The sequence below is a fragment of the Salvelinus alpinus genome, chromosome 17 (assembly GCF_045679555.1).
Source record: "Salvelinus alpinus chromosome 17, SLU_Salpinus.1, whole genome shotgun sequence".
In the NCBI taxonomy this organism is placed as follows: domain Eukaryota; kingdom Metazoa; phylum Chordata; class Actinopteri; order Salmoniformes; family Salmonidae; genus Salvelinus; species Salvelinus alpinus.
In genome coordinates this window covers 33,739,790-33,756,459 of record NC_092102.1, presented here as the reverse complement: position 1 = coordinate 33,756,459, position 16,670 = coordinate 33,739,790, and the positions used below count along the sequence as shown (strand labels likewise).

The 16,670-nt window shown below is 45.0% G+C and overlaps 1 protein-coding gene across 10 annotated transcripts in view; it reads left to right on the top strand.

Annotated features, from left to right (window-relative positions):
* LOC139542811 (IQ motif and SEC7 domain-containing protein 1-like) overlaps positions 1-16,670 on the top strand; it is a 263,640-nt gene that overhangs the window by 223,845 nt on the left and 23,125 nt on the right. For 9 of the 10 annotated variants that reach the window (XM_071348662.1, XM_071348664.1, XM_071348663.1 and 6 more), the window contains 5 exons: positions 8,782-9,034; positions 9,361-10,634; positions 11,164-11,325; positions 12,963-13,085; positions 16,098-16,264. In XM_071348662.1, coding sequence (XP_071204763.1) covers positions 8,782-9,034; positions 9,361-10,634; positions 11,164-11,325; positions 12,963-13,085; positions 16,098-16,264 — 1,979 coding nt within the window. Of the gene's footprint in view, positions 1-6,105; positions 6,231-8,781; positions 9,035-9,360; positions 10,635-11,163; positions 11,326-12,962; positions 13,086-16,097; positions 16,265-16,670 lie in introns of those variants that run through there. The other variant, XM_071348665.1, reaches the window with a different exon arrangement.

Here is a 16,670-nt window from a genome sequence, read left to right as displayed (position 1 = left end):
TTCATCCTTTCATTTTCACATTCCCAGTGGGTCAGAAGTTTACATACACTCAATTAGTATGTGGTAGCATTGCCTTTAAATTCTTTAACTTGGGTCAAATGTTTCGGGTAGCCTTCCACAAGTTTCCCACAATAAGTTGGGTGAATTTTGGCCCATTCCTCCTGACAGAGCTGGTTTGTAGGCCTCCTTGCTTCCAAACACTTTTTCAGTTCTGCCCACAAATGTTCTATAGGATTGAGGTCAGGGCTTTGTGATGGCCACTCCAATACCTTGACTTTGTTGTCCTTAAGCCATTTTGCCACAACTTTGGAAGTATGCTTGGGGTCATTGTCCATTTGGAAGACCCATTTGCGACCAAGATTTACCTTCCTGACTGATGTCTTGAGATGTTGCTTCAATATATCCACATCATTTTCCATCCTCATGATGCCATATATTTTGTGAAGTGCACCAGTCCCTCCTGCAGCAAAGCAGCCCCACAACATGATGCTGCCACCCCCGTGCTTCACGGTTGGGATGGTGTTCTTCAGCTTGCAAGCATCCCCCTTTTTCCTCCAAACATAACGATGGTCATTATGGCCAAACAGTTCTATTTTTGTTTCATCAGACCAGAGGACATTTCTCCAAAAAGTATGATCTTTGTCCCCATGTGCAGTTGCAAACCATAGTCTGTCTTTTTTATGGTGGTTTTGGAGCAGTGTCTTCTTCCTTGCTGAGCGGCCTTTCAGGTTATGTCGATATAGGACTTGTTTTACTGTGGATATAGATACTTTTGTACCTGTTTCCTCCAGCATCTTCACAAGGTCCTTTGCTGTTGTTCTGGGATTGATTTGCATTTTTCGCACCAAAGTACGTTCATCTCAAGGAGACAGAACGCGTCTCTTCCTGAGCAGTATGACGGCTGCGTGGTCCCATGGTGTTTATACTTGCATACTATTGTTTGTACAGATGAACGTGGTACCTTCAGGCATTTGAAAATTGCTCCCAAGGATGAACCAGACTTGTGGAGGTCTACAATTTTTATTCTGAGGTCTTGGCTGATTTCTTTTGATTTTCCCATGATGTCAAGCAAAGAGGCACTGAGTTTGAAGGTAGGCCTTGAAATACATCCACAGGTACACCTCCAATTGACTCAGATGATGTAAGTTAGCCTATCAGAAGCTTCTAAAGCCATAACATAATTTTCTGGAATTTTCCAAGCTGTTTAAAGGCACAGTCAACTTAGTGTATGTACACTTCTGACTTACTGGAATTGTGATACAGTGAATTCTAAGTGAAATATTTTGTCTGTAAACAATTGTTGTAAAAATTACTTGTGTCATGCACAAAGTAGATGTCCTAACCGACTTGCCAAAACTATAGTTTGTTAACAAGAAATGTGTGGAATGGTTGAAAAACAAGTTTTAATGACTCCAACCTAAGTGTATGTAAACTTCCGACTTCAACTGTCATATGAGACCCTGCTTTCCTCTCCTCCTCTCTCCCTTTTTTTCACCCTTCACTGCAGCCTGAAACATCTGCTCTCTAAAACACAGCTTTTTCTTCGTTCCTTTTTTTCTGTTCTCTTCTTCTCATCATGAACGACTGACCTGACAGGGGGGAAGTGAGGGTGACCTTCAAGGAAAAGAACAGCAGGACGGCACGTGGAGTCTCTCTCTCTCTCCTTGCTCTTTCTCTCCTTACGTACACCATTTTGGTGGCTGAAGAGGGAGAATTAGAATCCGAGGGAGAGTGGGTGCTGTTGCGTGATGGATGGAGGTGGAGAAGTGAGGATAAGACTGTATGAGAGACTTCAGTATTCCATGGAAAGGGCCAGCTCAGTAAAGGAGAGGGAATTGTGCACTGTAAAGCAACCATATCCACTACTGTCATACATGGTTTTGGCCTGACACAATGATGAACAGCCCAGAAAACTCTTACAGTAGCTTAAGAAAACCAGATTCTAAATCTCTATCTCTGTAGCAAAGCTTATTTCCGACAGGATCAGTCTTTGTGAGAAGCGCATGCAACAATAGACAGAAAGAGATTCACTGTAGCACCGAAGGCTTCATGAAGCTGTTTATTCAGTTCATTCAGTCTGTTATGCCAGAGAAACCACCAATTCCAATATTCCCCTGAAATGGAATTATGGACTATATCAAATACAATAAATCATTTGTATTGATGAAACCATGAAAATCGCAGATCTGTCAAATTCATAGTAAAATAAAGGCATTGTTACAGCCGGTCTCTCTGGTAGTGCTGTGGCAGGATACTAGGTGCGCCTGCCTCACTTCGGGGACGAGTGCTTCGTCAAACCCACAGTTTACATGACAGATGGTCGGGAACACTTGTCCCGACGGCGATTATGCAACAAGTGTGATTTTCACTCTGTCACACTGGGTGTGTTGGTGCTGCATACAGGAAATAGGCCTCTGTGTGTATCTTAACATTAGCTATCTGTCTGCAGGTCTAGACTGTCTAGATACAGTACACTGTGTGTATATCTAATGCCCAAAGGGAGGCGGTTAGCGTTCGTTTACTGTCAAGGTAATGTGACCCTCGGTGTCTCAGCCCAACAGAACAGAGAGTTAGACTTAATGTTATCCACTTAACCTGTCACAGGGATCTACTCTGATATAGTCCCCTGTTGAAGAACTGGTGTGTAAGAAAGCTGTGGATGGTGTGTAACTACGATTTATGTCTTAGAGTTTTGTCTTGCTATGACAACAATGAGTTATTAGAACTACATTTGATTCAGTTCAACTCAATACATTCAGATCAACTCAATACATTCAGATCAACTCAATACATTCAGATCAACTCAATACATTCAGATCAACTCAATACATTCAGATCAACTCAATGCATTCAGATCAACTCAATGCATTCAGATCAACTCAATGCATTCAGATCAACTCAATGCATGCAGATCAACTCAATACATTCAGATCAACTCAATACATTCAGATCAACTCAATACATTCAGATCAACTCAATACATTCAGATCAACTTAATACATTCAGATCAGCTCAATACATTCAGATCAACTCAATACATTCAGATCAACTCAATACATTCAGATCAACTCAATGCATTCAGATCAACCCAATGCATTCAGATCAACACAAATACATTCAGATCAACTCAAGGTGTAGCCTATTTAGCTGGGCTTAAAAGTGTCAGTGCAGACAACGCATGACACATACATACAGTTGAAGTCAGAAGTTTACATACACTTAGGTTGGAGTCATTAAAACTAGTTTTTCAACCACTCCACAAATTTCTTGTTAACAAACTATAGTTTTGGCAAGTCGGATAGGACATCTACTTTGTGCATGACACAAGTAATTTTTACAACAATTGTTTACAGACAGATTATTTCACTTATAATTCACTGTATCACAATTCCAGTGGGTCAGAAGTTTACATACACTAAGTTGACTGTGCCTTTAAACAGCTTGGAAAATTCCAGAAAATGATGTCATGGCTTTAGAATCTTCTGATAGGCTAATTTACATCATTTGAGTCAATTGAAGGTGTACCTGTGGATGTTTTTCAAGGCCTACCTTCAAACTCAGTGCCTCTTTGCTTGACATCAAGGGAAAATCAAAAGAAATCAGCCAAGACCTCAGAAAAAGAATTGTAGACCTCCACAAGTCTGGTTCATCCTTGGGAGCAATTTTCAAATGCCTGAAGGTACCACGTTCATCTGTACAAACAATAGTATGCAAGTATAAACACCATGGGACCACGCAGCCGTCATACCGCTCAGGAAGAAGACGCGTTCTGTCTCCTAGAGATGAATGTACTTTGGTGCAAAAAATGCAAATCAATCCCAGAACAGAGGAAACAGGTACAAAAGTATCTATATCCACAGTAAAACGAGTCCTATATCGACATAACCTGAAAGGCCGCTCAGCAAGGAAGAAGACACTGCTCCAAAACCGCCATAAAAAAGACAGACTATGGTTTGCAACTGCACATGGGGACAAAGATCATACTTTTTGGGGAATTGTCCTCTGGTCTGATGAAACAAAAATAGAACTGTTTGGCCATAATGACCATCGTTATGTTAGGAGGAAAAAGGGGGATGCTTGCAAGCTGAAGAACACCATCCCAACCGTGACGAACGGGGGTGGCAGCATCATGTTGTGGGGGTGCTTTGCTGCACGAGGGACTGGTGCACTTCACAAAATATATGGCATCATGAGGATGGAAAATGATGTGGATATATTGAAGCAACATCTCAAGACATCAGCCAGGAAGTTAAAGCTTGGTCGCAAATGGGTCTTCCAAATGGACAATGACCCCAAGCATACTTCCAAAGTTGTGGCAAAATGGCTTAAGGACAACAAAGTCAAGGTATTGGAGTGGCCTTCACAAAGCCCTGACCTCAATCCTATAGAAAGTTTGTGGGCAGAACTGAAAAAGTGTGTGCGAACAAGGAGGCCTACAAACCTGACTCAGTTACACCAGCTCTGTCAGGAGGAATGGGCCAAAATTCACCCAACTTATTGTGGGAAACTTGTGGAAGGCTACCCGAAATGTTTGACCCAAGTTAAACAATTTAAAGGCAATGCTGCCAAATACTAATTGAGTGTATGTAAACTTCTGACCCACTGGGAATGTGATGAAATAAATAAAAGCTGAAATAAATCATTCTCTCTACTATTATTCTGACATTTCATATTCTTAAAATAAAGTGGTGATCCTAACTGACCTAAGACAGGGAATCTTTACTAGGATTGAATGTCAAGAATTGTGAAAAACTGAGTTTAAATGTATTTGGGCTAAGGTGTATGTAAACGTCCGACTTCATCTGTAACTGTCACTTTAAATCTCACTGCAACACCCTAGTTTTCTGCAGTACTTCACAAGAATAGCCGTTCTCTGTCTGTATTCAGCTAATTCCTCCATGGTCTAGGTGGCAGTCTGGCTGGCCGCTGTAGAGACACGTCAATCTACGTGTTTAGAGAACTCACAGGCCACTGCTTGGTTGAGAGGCGGTTGAGTGTCTAAAACGAATACAAAAGGGCTTACAAAGCACAATGTGTCTCTGAGAAAAGTTTTAAACCGATTGTGCTCCTTTGAAACCGTAGTGTCATTAGCCGTTTTCTCAATGTCTTTCATGTGTTAACCCCTCTGACTCTTCAGCTGTGGTGCATACGTTAGTAGTGCTAGTGCCCATTTAGCAGTCAGAAGGCCCCTACATTTTAATCAGGCAGTTGGAGGGCCTACTAAACCTTGACTGAGGGTCATAACATGGTGTCAGTATGTGTTTGAGATGCAGAAGGGTGTGTTGTGAGTATTCTATACAGTCATCCCACTATAAGGCTGAAAATACCCTGTGGTCATGGTCAGGGGATTAACACTGGCTGTAGTCAGCTGTGACTGATATCTGTTTGTAGGTCAGATGATATAGGCAAACAACCTTGCTTGTTACTTTGGTACTTTGGGTGTGGTGTAAGATGGGTCAAATTCACTAATAGTCTTCATATCAAATTATATAAACACTAAGTAGTATCACAATGTCTGATTTCGCATGTAATGGAAATTGGAAACATCATTGTTAAACTATGAAATCGTAACTAAAAGTCTTATTGGCTGTAGTTTTTATTACAGCTTTAAGATTCATTTCTATGTTTGTAGTGTACAACCGATAACGAACTCCCCTGGCCATAACTCAGTTGTTGGCAGCCTTCTTCCTGTATGATGAGGGAAGCGGTTTAATGTAGCTAAGAATCCAGGGTTTGTCCAGTGTAAACTACAGATGAGGTCACTATTCAAACCCAAACATATCCTGTGTAAAAGGGAAAGTTCCCATGAAAAGAGTTAATGACAGGTGTTATGTATGGGGAAGCCACCCCCACTCACAAACACCCCTTCCATGTTGACTTATTGAATGGATTTCAATTTGAGACTTTTCGAATGATTAGCATTTTTATATATTTACCTTGTCACTGTGAGCTCAAACTGGACTTTGGAATATTTACTGAGGCTCCTATACGCCAAACATGATGTAACTGTCATTGCACACTGGTTGACCTTTGAACTGCATGGTGCAGACTTATTGGAGGGAGCTACTCTGAGTGTGTTCATATATACAGTCATTAGTGTGAACTCTGGACTGCTGTTGGCAGTCAGACATGGTGGACAAGGTATGGAGGAAGAGTTGGCAGTTCATAGAGCACAGGAGGTCTCTGCGTGTGAAGCAGCAGTCTTCTCCAAATGTTGAACGTAAGAGTGAGTGAGTACCCTCTCCTGTTTAACTTCCTGCCGGGTTGAAAGGTTGCTTTCAAAGGTTGGTTTGAAGGGTTTGTATATTGATTGCACTACTTGGTTCTTACTGTGTCATCACGCCAACAAATGTGCTGACTGTTGAATTTTTCATGGAGATTGGCTTGGTGACGTGTTACTCTCTCTGAATACTAGATAATGAACGGGGCTGTTACAGTCATATTTCAAATAGTAATCATGGCCGACCCACTTACATGCACTTTTAATCAGCGCACGGTGTTGAGAAGTTGATGTAGGCTGTGTCTAGAAATGGTAGTGTCAGCAGTTTTGAGAAATGACCCGTGTGAGTCGTGTTATGGCTGAATGCTGCTCTACCACCATCTATGCAGTATTGGCTCTGTAATTACGTTTTTAAACACACAGAAACATGAACTTCAGCCCTCACTGTTTTATTTGGCTGTTTTCATTTAGACATCAACAGCTTAGTTGGAATTCATGCTGTGAGGACTTGATTCACAGACATTTCCTGAACTTATTCAGCAGCACGGGGGTTAAAGTCATGTACACACTCTACTCAGCAAATTGGATGCAGTCTATCACAGTGCCATCCGTTTTGTCACCAAAGCCCCATATACTACCCAGCACTGCGACCTGTATGCTCTCGTTGGCTGGCCCTCGCTTCATACTCGTCGCCAAACCCACTGGCTCCAGGTCATCTATAAGTCTTTGCTAGGTAAAGCCCCACCTTATCTCAGCTCTCTGGTCACCATAGCAGCACCCACCGTAGCACGCGCTCCAGCAGGTATATTTCACTGGTCACCCCCAAAGCCAATTCCTCCTTTGGCCGCCTTTCCTTCCAGTTCTCTGCTGCCAATGACTGGAACGAATTGCAAAAATCACTGAAGCTGGAGACTCATATCTCCCTCACTAACTTTAAGCACCAGCTGTCAGAGCAGCTCACAGATCACATCCAACTGCCTCATCCCCATACTGTTATTTGTTTTCTCTCCTTTGCACCCCAGCATCTCTACTTGCACATTCATCTTCTGCACATCTATCACTCCAGTGTTTAATTGCTAAATTGTAATTATTTCGCCACTATGGCCTATTTATTGCCTTACCTCCCTTATCTTACCTCATTTGCACACACTGTATATAGACTTTTTTCCATTGTGTTATTGACTGTATGTTTGTTTATTCCATGTGTAACTCTGTGTTTGTGTCGCACTGCTTTGCTTTATCTAGGCCAGGTCGCAGTTGTAAATGAGAACTTGTTCAACTGGCCTACCTGGTTAAATAAAGGTGAAATAAAAAAAATGAAAGAATTACAGTTCCAAATGAGTACTGAATGGTCAATGTTGGTGGTGGTTGTACTTTACTGTCCTGAATAGGTTCTAGAGGAGTAATGGATGAGATGACTACTTGATGAGTGTCAATATGGAATGAGTACTGGGAGACCAGTGGATGGGCACCAGATATGAAAGCTTTGAATGACTGTGTTTCTCTGTATCATTGGAGTGTGGAGGATGAAAACTTTGAGAAACTCTTTCTGTCTGTGTCATTGCAGTGGAGTAACTGTGTATCTCTGTGTGTCTGTGTCATTGCAGTGGAGTAACTGTGTATCTCTGTGTGTCTGTCATTGCAGTGGAGTAACTGTGTATCTCTGTGTGTCTGTCATTTCAGTGGAGTAACTGTGTATCTCTGTGTGTCTGTCATTGCAGTGGAGTAACTGTGTATCTCTGTGTGTCTGTCATTGCAGTGGAGTAACTGTGTATCTCTGTGTGTCTGTCATTGCAGTGGAGTAACTGTGTATCTCTGTGTGTCTGTCATTGCAGTGGAGTAACTGTTTATCTCTGTGTGTATGTCATTGCAGTAGAGTAACTGTGTATCTCTGTGTGTCTGTGGTATTGCAGTAGAGTAACTGTGTATCTCTGTGTGTCTGTCATTGCAGTAGAGTAACTGTGTATCTCTGTGTGTCTGTCATTGCAGTGGAGTAACTGTGTATCTCTGTGTGTCTGGGTCATTGCAGTAGAGTAACTGTGTATCTCTGTGTGTCTGTCATTGCAGTGGAGTAACTGTGTATCTCTGTGTGTCTGTGTCATTGCAGTAGAGTAACTGTGTATCTCTGTGTGTCTGTCATTGCAGTGGAGTAACTGTGTATCTCTGTGTGTCTGTGTCATTGCAGTAGAGTAACTGTGTATCTCTGTGTGTCTGTCATTGCAGTGGAGTAACTGTGTATCTCTGTGTGTCTGTGTCATTGCAGTAGAGTAACTGTGTATCTCTGTGTGTCTGTCATTGCAGTGGAGTAACTGTGTATCTCTGTGTGTCTGTCATTGCAGTAGAGTAACTGTGTGTCTGTCATTGCAGTGGAGTAACTGTGCATCTCTGTGTGTCTGTGTCATTGCAGTAGAGTAACTGTGTATCTCTGTGTGTCTGTCATTGCAGTGGAGTAACTGTGTATCTCTGTGTGTCTGTGTCATTGCAGTGGAGTAACTGTGTATCTCTGTGTGTCTGTTATTGCAGTGGAGTAACTGTGTATCTCTGTGTGTCTGTTATTGCAGTGTGGAGGGGGATGCGCGGCCCAGTGAGAGCGACGGTGGAGCCAGCTACAGGGGCCCAGTGATCAGCCCAGACCGCTTCGAGGGCCCCCTCTACGGCCACGGAGTGCAGCCCGGCCCCCAGCGGCCCCCCCGCAGGCCCAAGCTCCAGCACTCCCAGTCCATCCTCCGCAAGCAGGCCGAGGAAGAGGCCATCAAACGCTCCCGCTCACACTCAGAGGGCTATGAGCTGTCGGCTGACCTCCAGGACAAACAGGTAGAGTACCCTGGCCACACTGTCTGATTGTCTGAAGACACACTCATCAACATCTATACAGATGTCGTCACCTAATATCTCCCCTACTAAACGACTGTATCATTGACCACACTACACACACCCTAACTAAGCATCTACAGATACCTTTGAAAAAAACAATGGCATGGCTTTGCTACAGGTTCTCTGCTCATCCTGGACATTTGTATGACTAACAAATTATAGTAATTGTCCCTCGACAAACTCAATTCAGTCCCACGTGTGTATGAGCATGGGTCCTCATTTGTGAAGGGCTGTTGTGTTATAATCATGATGTTATTATCCGTCAGGTGGAGATGCTGGAGCGTAAATATGGAGGACGCTTCATAACCCGGCATGCGGCCCGAACCATCCAAACAGCCTTCCGTCAGTACCAGATGAACAAAAACTTTGAACGTCTCAGGAGTTGTATGTCTGAGAACCGCATGTCCCGACGCATCGTCTTGTCCAATATGAGGATGCAGTTCTCCTTCGAGGGCCCTGAGAAAGTCCACAGCTCCTACTTTGAGGGGAAACAAGTGTCCCTGACAAACGACGGCACCCCCCTGGCCTTGGTACAGTCCGAGTGTGGGGACCTGGAGGTCCACCACCAGGCCAACATGGCGTCTCACCCGGCCTCCCAGAACCACCTAACGGATGCCATCACAGAGCTGGAGGACGCCTTCTCCAGGCAGGTCAAGTCTCTGGCCGAGTCCATCGACGACGCCTTGAACTGCCGCAGCCTGCAGGGCGACGAGGGTCATGATCCAGAGGGCTGCCCCGAGGTGGAGAGGGAGGTGGCCTATCAGGTGAAGCCTCACCGCGGGGCGACGGGACGCAAGCGAGAGGACATGATGGCATCCTACAGCGATGTGACTCTGTTTATTGACGAGGAGGAACTGTCTCCCTCCATGGGGCTGTCGCGGGGGTCTGGTGACCAGCCCTCCAGCATTGAGTCAGACCTCCGCCTGCGCTCGGCCAACTCCTCCCAGGACTACTGGCCACTGGACCCCAAGGATGAGGAGCGTGACACGGACACCAGCTGCCGCAGCACTCCCTCCCTGGAGTGTCAGGAACAGAGGCTCCACCTCCCCCTGCTGACCATCGAGCCGCCCAGCGACAGCTCCGCCGAACACAGCGACCGCTCTGACCGCAGCTCCATCAAACGTCCTCCTGTCTACGAGTCTCACGGGGGAGGGCACATCGTGGCATCCTCCCAGGCCAGCCCCAAACACATCTCTCATGGCCCGCCCCCACGAGGGCCCTCCCGGGACGACGAGGCTCCCCTTCGTCACCGCCACAGGGCGCTGGAGAGCCACCTGGCCATCAACGGCTCGGCCAACCGGCAGAGCAAGTCTGAGTCTGACTTTTCGGATGGGGACAACGACAGCATCAACAGCACGTCTAACTCCAACGACACCATCAACTGCAGCTCTGAGTCGTCGTCCCGGGACAGCCTGAGGGAACAGACACTCAGCAAGCAGACGTACCACAAAGAGACACGCAACAGCTGGGACTCACCGGTCTTCAGCAACGATGTGATCCGCAAGAGGCACTATCGCATCGGCCTGAACCTCTTCAACAAGTAGGTGCTCGGCTCTGTCAAAGTGCTGAATGGCTGACCACTGATTGGTGTCATGAGCTGGGGTCAATGAGCTGTTGATGTTGTAGAGTGGTCCTGGTAGTTGAACCGAGGTGACCTACCTACAGTAATCACGGTTATATGAGTTCCACACAATATAAGTAAATAAGTCTAATTCAATTCGATTAGGAATGTTGAGGATAAGATGATCTATTAAAATGGAAAAATTGAAAATGCATTTGTGTAAGATAGGCCTATAGGCTAAGTCATATATTTGGGCATTTGTGTCATCTCTTTGCATATTTATATGTCTACTTATTTAACTTATTTTACAGTCCATCTGTTTATCCTCTTCTACATACAGCCAGACAGTGTCGCTCCATTTTCTGTGCCTTGGTTAAATATGATTAACCACAGTTTTTCTGCTAAGGACACTTCCTGTCAGTCAGAATCAAACACCACACTTGGCTCTGTAAAATGATTGGATAGGCCGCATAAGGACACGCCTGCTTATATGTGTGTGTGTCTGCAGGAAGCCAGAAAAGGGTGTCCAGTACCTGACTGAGAGAGGGTTCGTCCCAGACACGCCTGTGGGTGTGGCTCACTTCCTGCTTCAGAGAAAGGGCCTGAGCAGGCAGATGATTGGAGAGTTCCTGGGCAACCGGCAGAAACAGTTCAACAGAGACGTCCTGGAGTGAGTACTGTTAATTGGTCATTTTTAAAGGCCAGGTCATGTGACCTGAACAGGAAAATCTCTGGACACTCTTTAGTCTATCAATCCACCATGGATTGGGAGGTCACAGGGGAATAACCCTGTTATTCCAGTGCCTTGCACAGAGAGCGTTATACTGTAGGACAGGCCAGAACAATACATGAACTGTACAGAGTTCAGCAAACTATCCTCCATCTTCACACTCACTGCTCCAAATGTTTCTCCTAACTGAGAGGTTATTGCCTTGGAACAGTTGGCACTAACATTGTGGCCATTAAAATTCAACATATTAAACCAAAGATGGCTGAGAATGGCTGATTTGTACTGCAATGTTGAGGAAGCTAGCACGCAAGCATTTCACCGCAAGTTTTATACCTGCTGTGAATGTGACTAATACATTTTATTTGATTCTATTTTTTTATTTCAACTTTGTATATCTGTGGCTTTGGGCCAGCCTGGTAGAATGTCCACACTCTGCTGCTCAGGGAGAGAGAGAGAGAGAGAGAGAGGGAGGGACAGGCTGGACTCATTAACATGCTACAGGCGATAGGCCAGCCTGGTAGAATGTCCACACTCTGCTGCTCAGGGAGAGAGAGAGAGAGGGAGGGACAGGCTGGACTCATTAACATGCTACAGGCGATAGGCCAGCCTGGTAGAATGTCCACACTCTGCTGCTCAGTGAGAGAGAGAGAGAGGGAGGGACAGGCTGGACTCATTAACATGCTACAGGCGATAGGCCAGCCTGGTAGAATGTCCACACTCTGCTGCTCAGGGAGAGAGAGAGAGAGGGAGGGACAGGCTGGACTCATTAACATGCTACAGGCGATAGGCCAGCCTGGTAGAATGTCCACACTCTGCTGCTCAGTGAGAGAGAGAGAGAGGGAGGGACAGGCTGGACTCATTAACATGCTACAGGCGATAGGCCAGCCTGGTAGAATGTCCACACTCTGCTGCTCAGGGAGAGAGAGAGAGGGAGGGACAGGCTGGACTCATTAACATGCTACAGGCGATAGGCCAGCCTGGTAGAATGTCCACACTCTGCTGCTCAGTGAGAGAGAGAGAGAGGGAGGGACAGGCTGGACTCATTAACATGCTACAGGCGATAGGCCAGCCTGGTAGAATGTCCACACTCTGCTGCTCAGGGAGAGAGAGAGAGAGGGAGGGACAGGCTGGACTCATTAACATGCTACAGGCGATAGGCCAGCCTGGTAGAATGTCCACACTCTGCTGCTCAGGGAGAGAGAGAGAGGGAGGGACAGGCTGGACTCATTAACATGCTACAGGCGATAGAGATGACTGGCTGTGTCAATAGGACTAGAAAACCCCCAAAGTCACCCTCTCTCAAACACACAGATCTCCACATTTAAGAACAATCTGCTGCTCCTCACACTTGGCCTCTCAAATGTGTTTTGTGTCATTATCAGGGAGTTACCTGTCAGGGCTATTAGGGAGTTACCTGTCAGATTTTGACTAATCTTGAACTGCTGTGCACAGAATGCCCCTGTGATCTGTGTGTTTCATCTGGGAAGTAAATGAGATACTAGACAAATCATTGATCAACGATATCTTTTTGGGTTAGTGAATTAATTGTTGGTTGTGTGGTTGGTTGTGTGTTCCAGCTGTGTGGTAGATGAGATGGATTTCTCGTCGATGGAGCTGGACGAGGCACTGAGGAAGTTCCAGAATCACATCCGGGTCCAGGGAGAGGCCCAGAAGGTGGAGCGCCTCATTGAAGCCTACAGGTGAGACAACAGAGGAGAGTACATAGGTTAAGGATGTACTGGGATAAAGATACATACCGGTGAGAGAAGCATATACTGAAGGGGTTTGGTCAAAGGGGTACACATATCTGTTTTAGCATTACTGTAATGGCTACAGTACTGCACAATATTTTTGGAAAATATGTCATGAGAGAGATATGATGACATGGTACACACACCATGCTGCAATATGATGGCATGGTACACACACCATGCTGCAATATGATGGCATGGTACACGCACCATGCTGCAATATGATGGCATGGTACACACACCATGCTGCAATATGATGGCATGGTACACACACCATGTTGCAATATGATGGCATGGTACACACACCATACTGCAATATGATGGCATGGTACACACACCATACTGCAATATGATGGCATGGTATACACACCATACTGCAATATGATGACATGGTACACACACCATACTGCAATATGATGACATGGTACACACACCATACTGCAATATGATGGCATGGTACACACACCATACTGCAATATGATGGCATGGTACACACACCATACTGCAATATGATGGCATGGTACACACACCATACTGCAATATGATGGCATGGTACACACACCATACTGCAATATGATGACATGGTACACATGACACTGCAATATGATGACATGGTACACACACCATACTGCAATATGATGGCATGGTACACACACCATGCTGCAATATGATGGCATGGTACACACACCATGCTGCAATATGATGACATGGTACACACACCATGCTGCAATATGATGGCATGGTACACATGACACTGCAATATGATGACATGGTACACACACCATGCTGCAATATGATGACATGGTACACACACCATGCTGCAATATGATGGCATGGTACACATGACACTGCAATATGATGGCATGGTACACACACCATGCTGCAATATGATGACATGGTACACATGACACTGCAATATGATGGCATGGCACACACACCATGCTGCAATATGATGACATGGTACACACACCATACTGCAATATGATGGCATGGTACACACACCATACTGCAATATGATGGCATGGTACACACACCATACTGCAATATGATGGCATGGTACACACACCATGCTGCAATATGATGACATGGTACACACACCATGCTGCAATATGATGGCATGGTACACACACCATACTGCAATATGATGGCATGGTACACACACCATACTGCAATATGATGGCATGGTACACACACCATGCTGCAATATGATGACATGGTACACACACCATGCTGCAATATGATGACATGGTACACACACCATGCTGCAATATGATGGCATGGTACACACACCATGCTGCAATATGATGACATGGTACACACACCATGCTGCAATATGATGGCATGGTACACACACCATGCTGCAATATGATGGCATGGTACACATGACACTGCAATATGATGGCATGGTACACATACCATGCTGCAATATGATGACATGGTACACACACCATGCTGCAATATGATGGCATGGTACACATACCATGCTGCAATATGATGGCATGGTACACATACCATGCTGCAATATGATGACATGGTACACACACCATGCTGCAATATGATGGCATGGTACACATACCATGCTGCAATATGATGACATGGTACACATGACACTGCAATATGATGACATGGTACACACACCATGCTGCAATATGATGGCATGGTACACATACCATGCTGCAATATGATGACATGGTACACATGACACTGCAATATGATGACATGGTACACACACCATGCTGCAATATGATGGCATGGTACACATACCATGCTGCAATATGATGACATGGTACACATGACACTGCAATATGATGACATGGTACACACACCATGCTGCAATATGATGGCATGGTACACACACCATGCTGCAATATGATGACATGGTACACACACCATGCTGCAATATGATGACATGGTACACACACCATGCTGCAATATGATGGCATGGTACACATGACACTGCAATATGATGACATGGTACACACACCATGCTGCAATATGATGGCATGGTACACATACCATGCTGCAATATGATGACATGGTACACATGACACTGCAATATGATGACATGGTACACACACCATGCTGCAATATGATGGCATGGTACACACACCATGCTGTAATATGATGACATGGTACACATGACACTGCAATATGATGGCATGGTACACACACCATGCTGCAATATGATGGCATGGTACACACACCATGCTGCAATATGATGGCATGGCACACACACCATGCTGCAATATGATGGCATGGTACACACACCATGCTGCAATATGATGACATGGTACACACACCATGCTGCAATATGATGGCATGGTACACACACCATGCTGCAATATGATGGCATGGTACACACACCATGCTGCAATATGATGGCATGGTACACACACCATGCTGCAATATGATGACATGGTACACACACCATGCTGCAATATGATGGCATGGTACACATGACACTGCAATATGATGGCATGGTACACATACCATACTGCAATATGATGGCATGGTACACACACCATGCTGCAATATGATGGCATGGTACACACACCATGCTGCAATATGATGGCATGGTACACATGACACTGCAAAATGATGGCATGGTACACACACCATGCTGCAATATGATGGCATGGTACACACACCATGCAGCAATATGATGACATGGTATACATGACACTGCAATATGATGGCATGGTACACACACCATGCTGCAATATGATGGCATGGTACACACACCATGCTGACAGTTATTGACCATCGTCTGATGCATTGTATCCTGGTCTGAACACGTTTTCAACAGCAAGTCAACAAGACAAATGACCACATTGTGTGGACTATAAGGCTTTAAACATTCTGTTGCATTCTATGATGGCTCACTATATCAAAAGTCTCCATAACTCTTTCAATCTCTGACATGTGATGTCATCTCTCTTTCCTGTTTTGTCTGTTTTCCAGTCAGCGCTACTGTATCTGTAACCCCACGGTGGTGCGCCAGTTCCGGAACCCTGACACCATCTTCATCCTGGCTTTCGCCATCATCCTCCTCAACACGGATATGTACAGCCCCAACGTCAAGCCAGAGAGGAAGATGAAGCTGGAGGACTTCGTTAAGAATCTCAGAGGTGAGAGAGAGAAGGGGAAATGTCAGGGTTTCTGAAGTCAAAACTGAGACTTTGTCCTCTGTATACTTAAGAGAAAATAAGAATGATAAAATGAACTAAAAACTGCATAAACCGAGTGCGGGACATTCACAAAACGATTTCTTCACTCTTTCAACAATGCATATTGAGTAAAAAACACTTGAGCATGTTCCACTCATGTATCTGTAGAAAATAAGAAAAAACACATCCACTCCAGTTCAACATAATCTCGTTCCCAGACACTTCCGCCCAAATGCACAAAGAGTCTGGTGGACCAACATGCCAAACTTGGCCTTCATTAGCCTTATGCCTTAATCGGCTTAACCTACCAAACAATCATCTCCCACAACACCTTCCCCCTAACCCTCCCCTGTACGCTAAAATACCT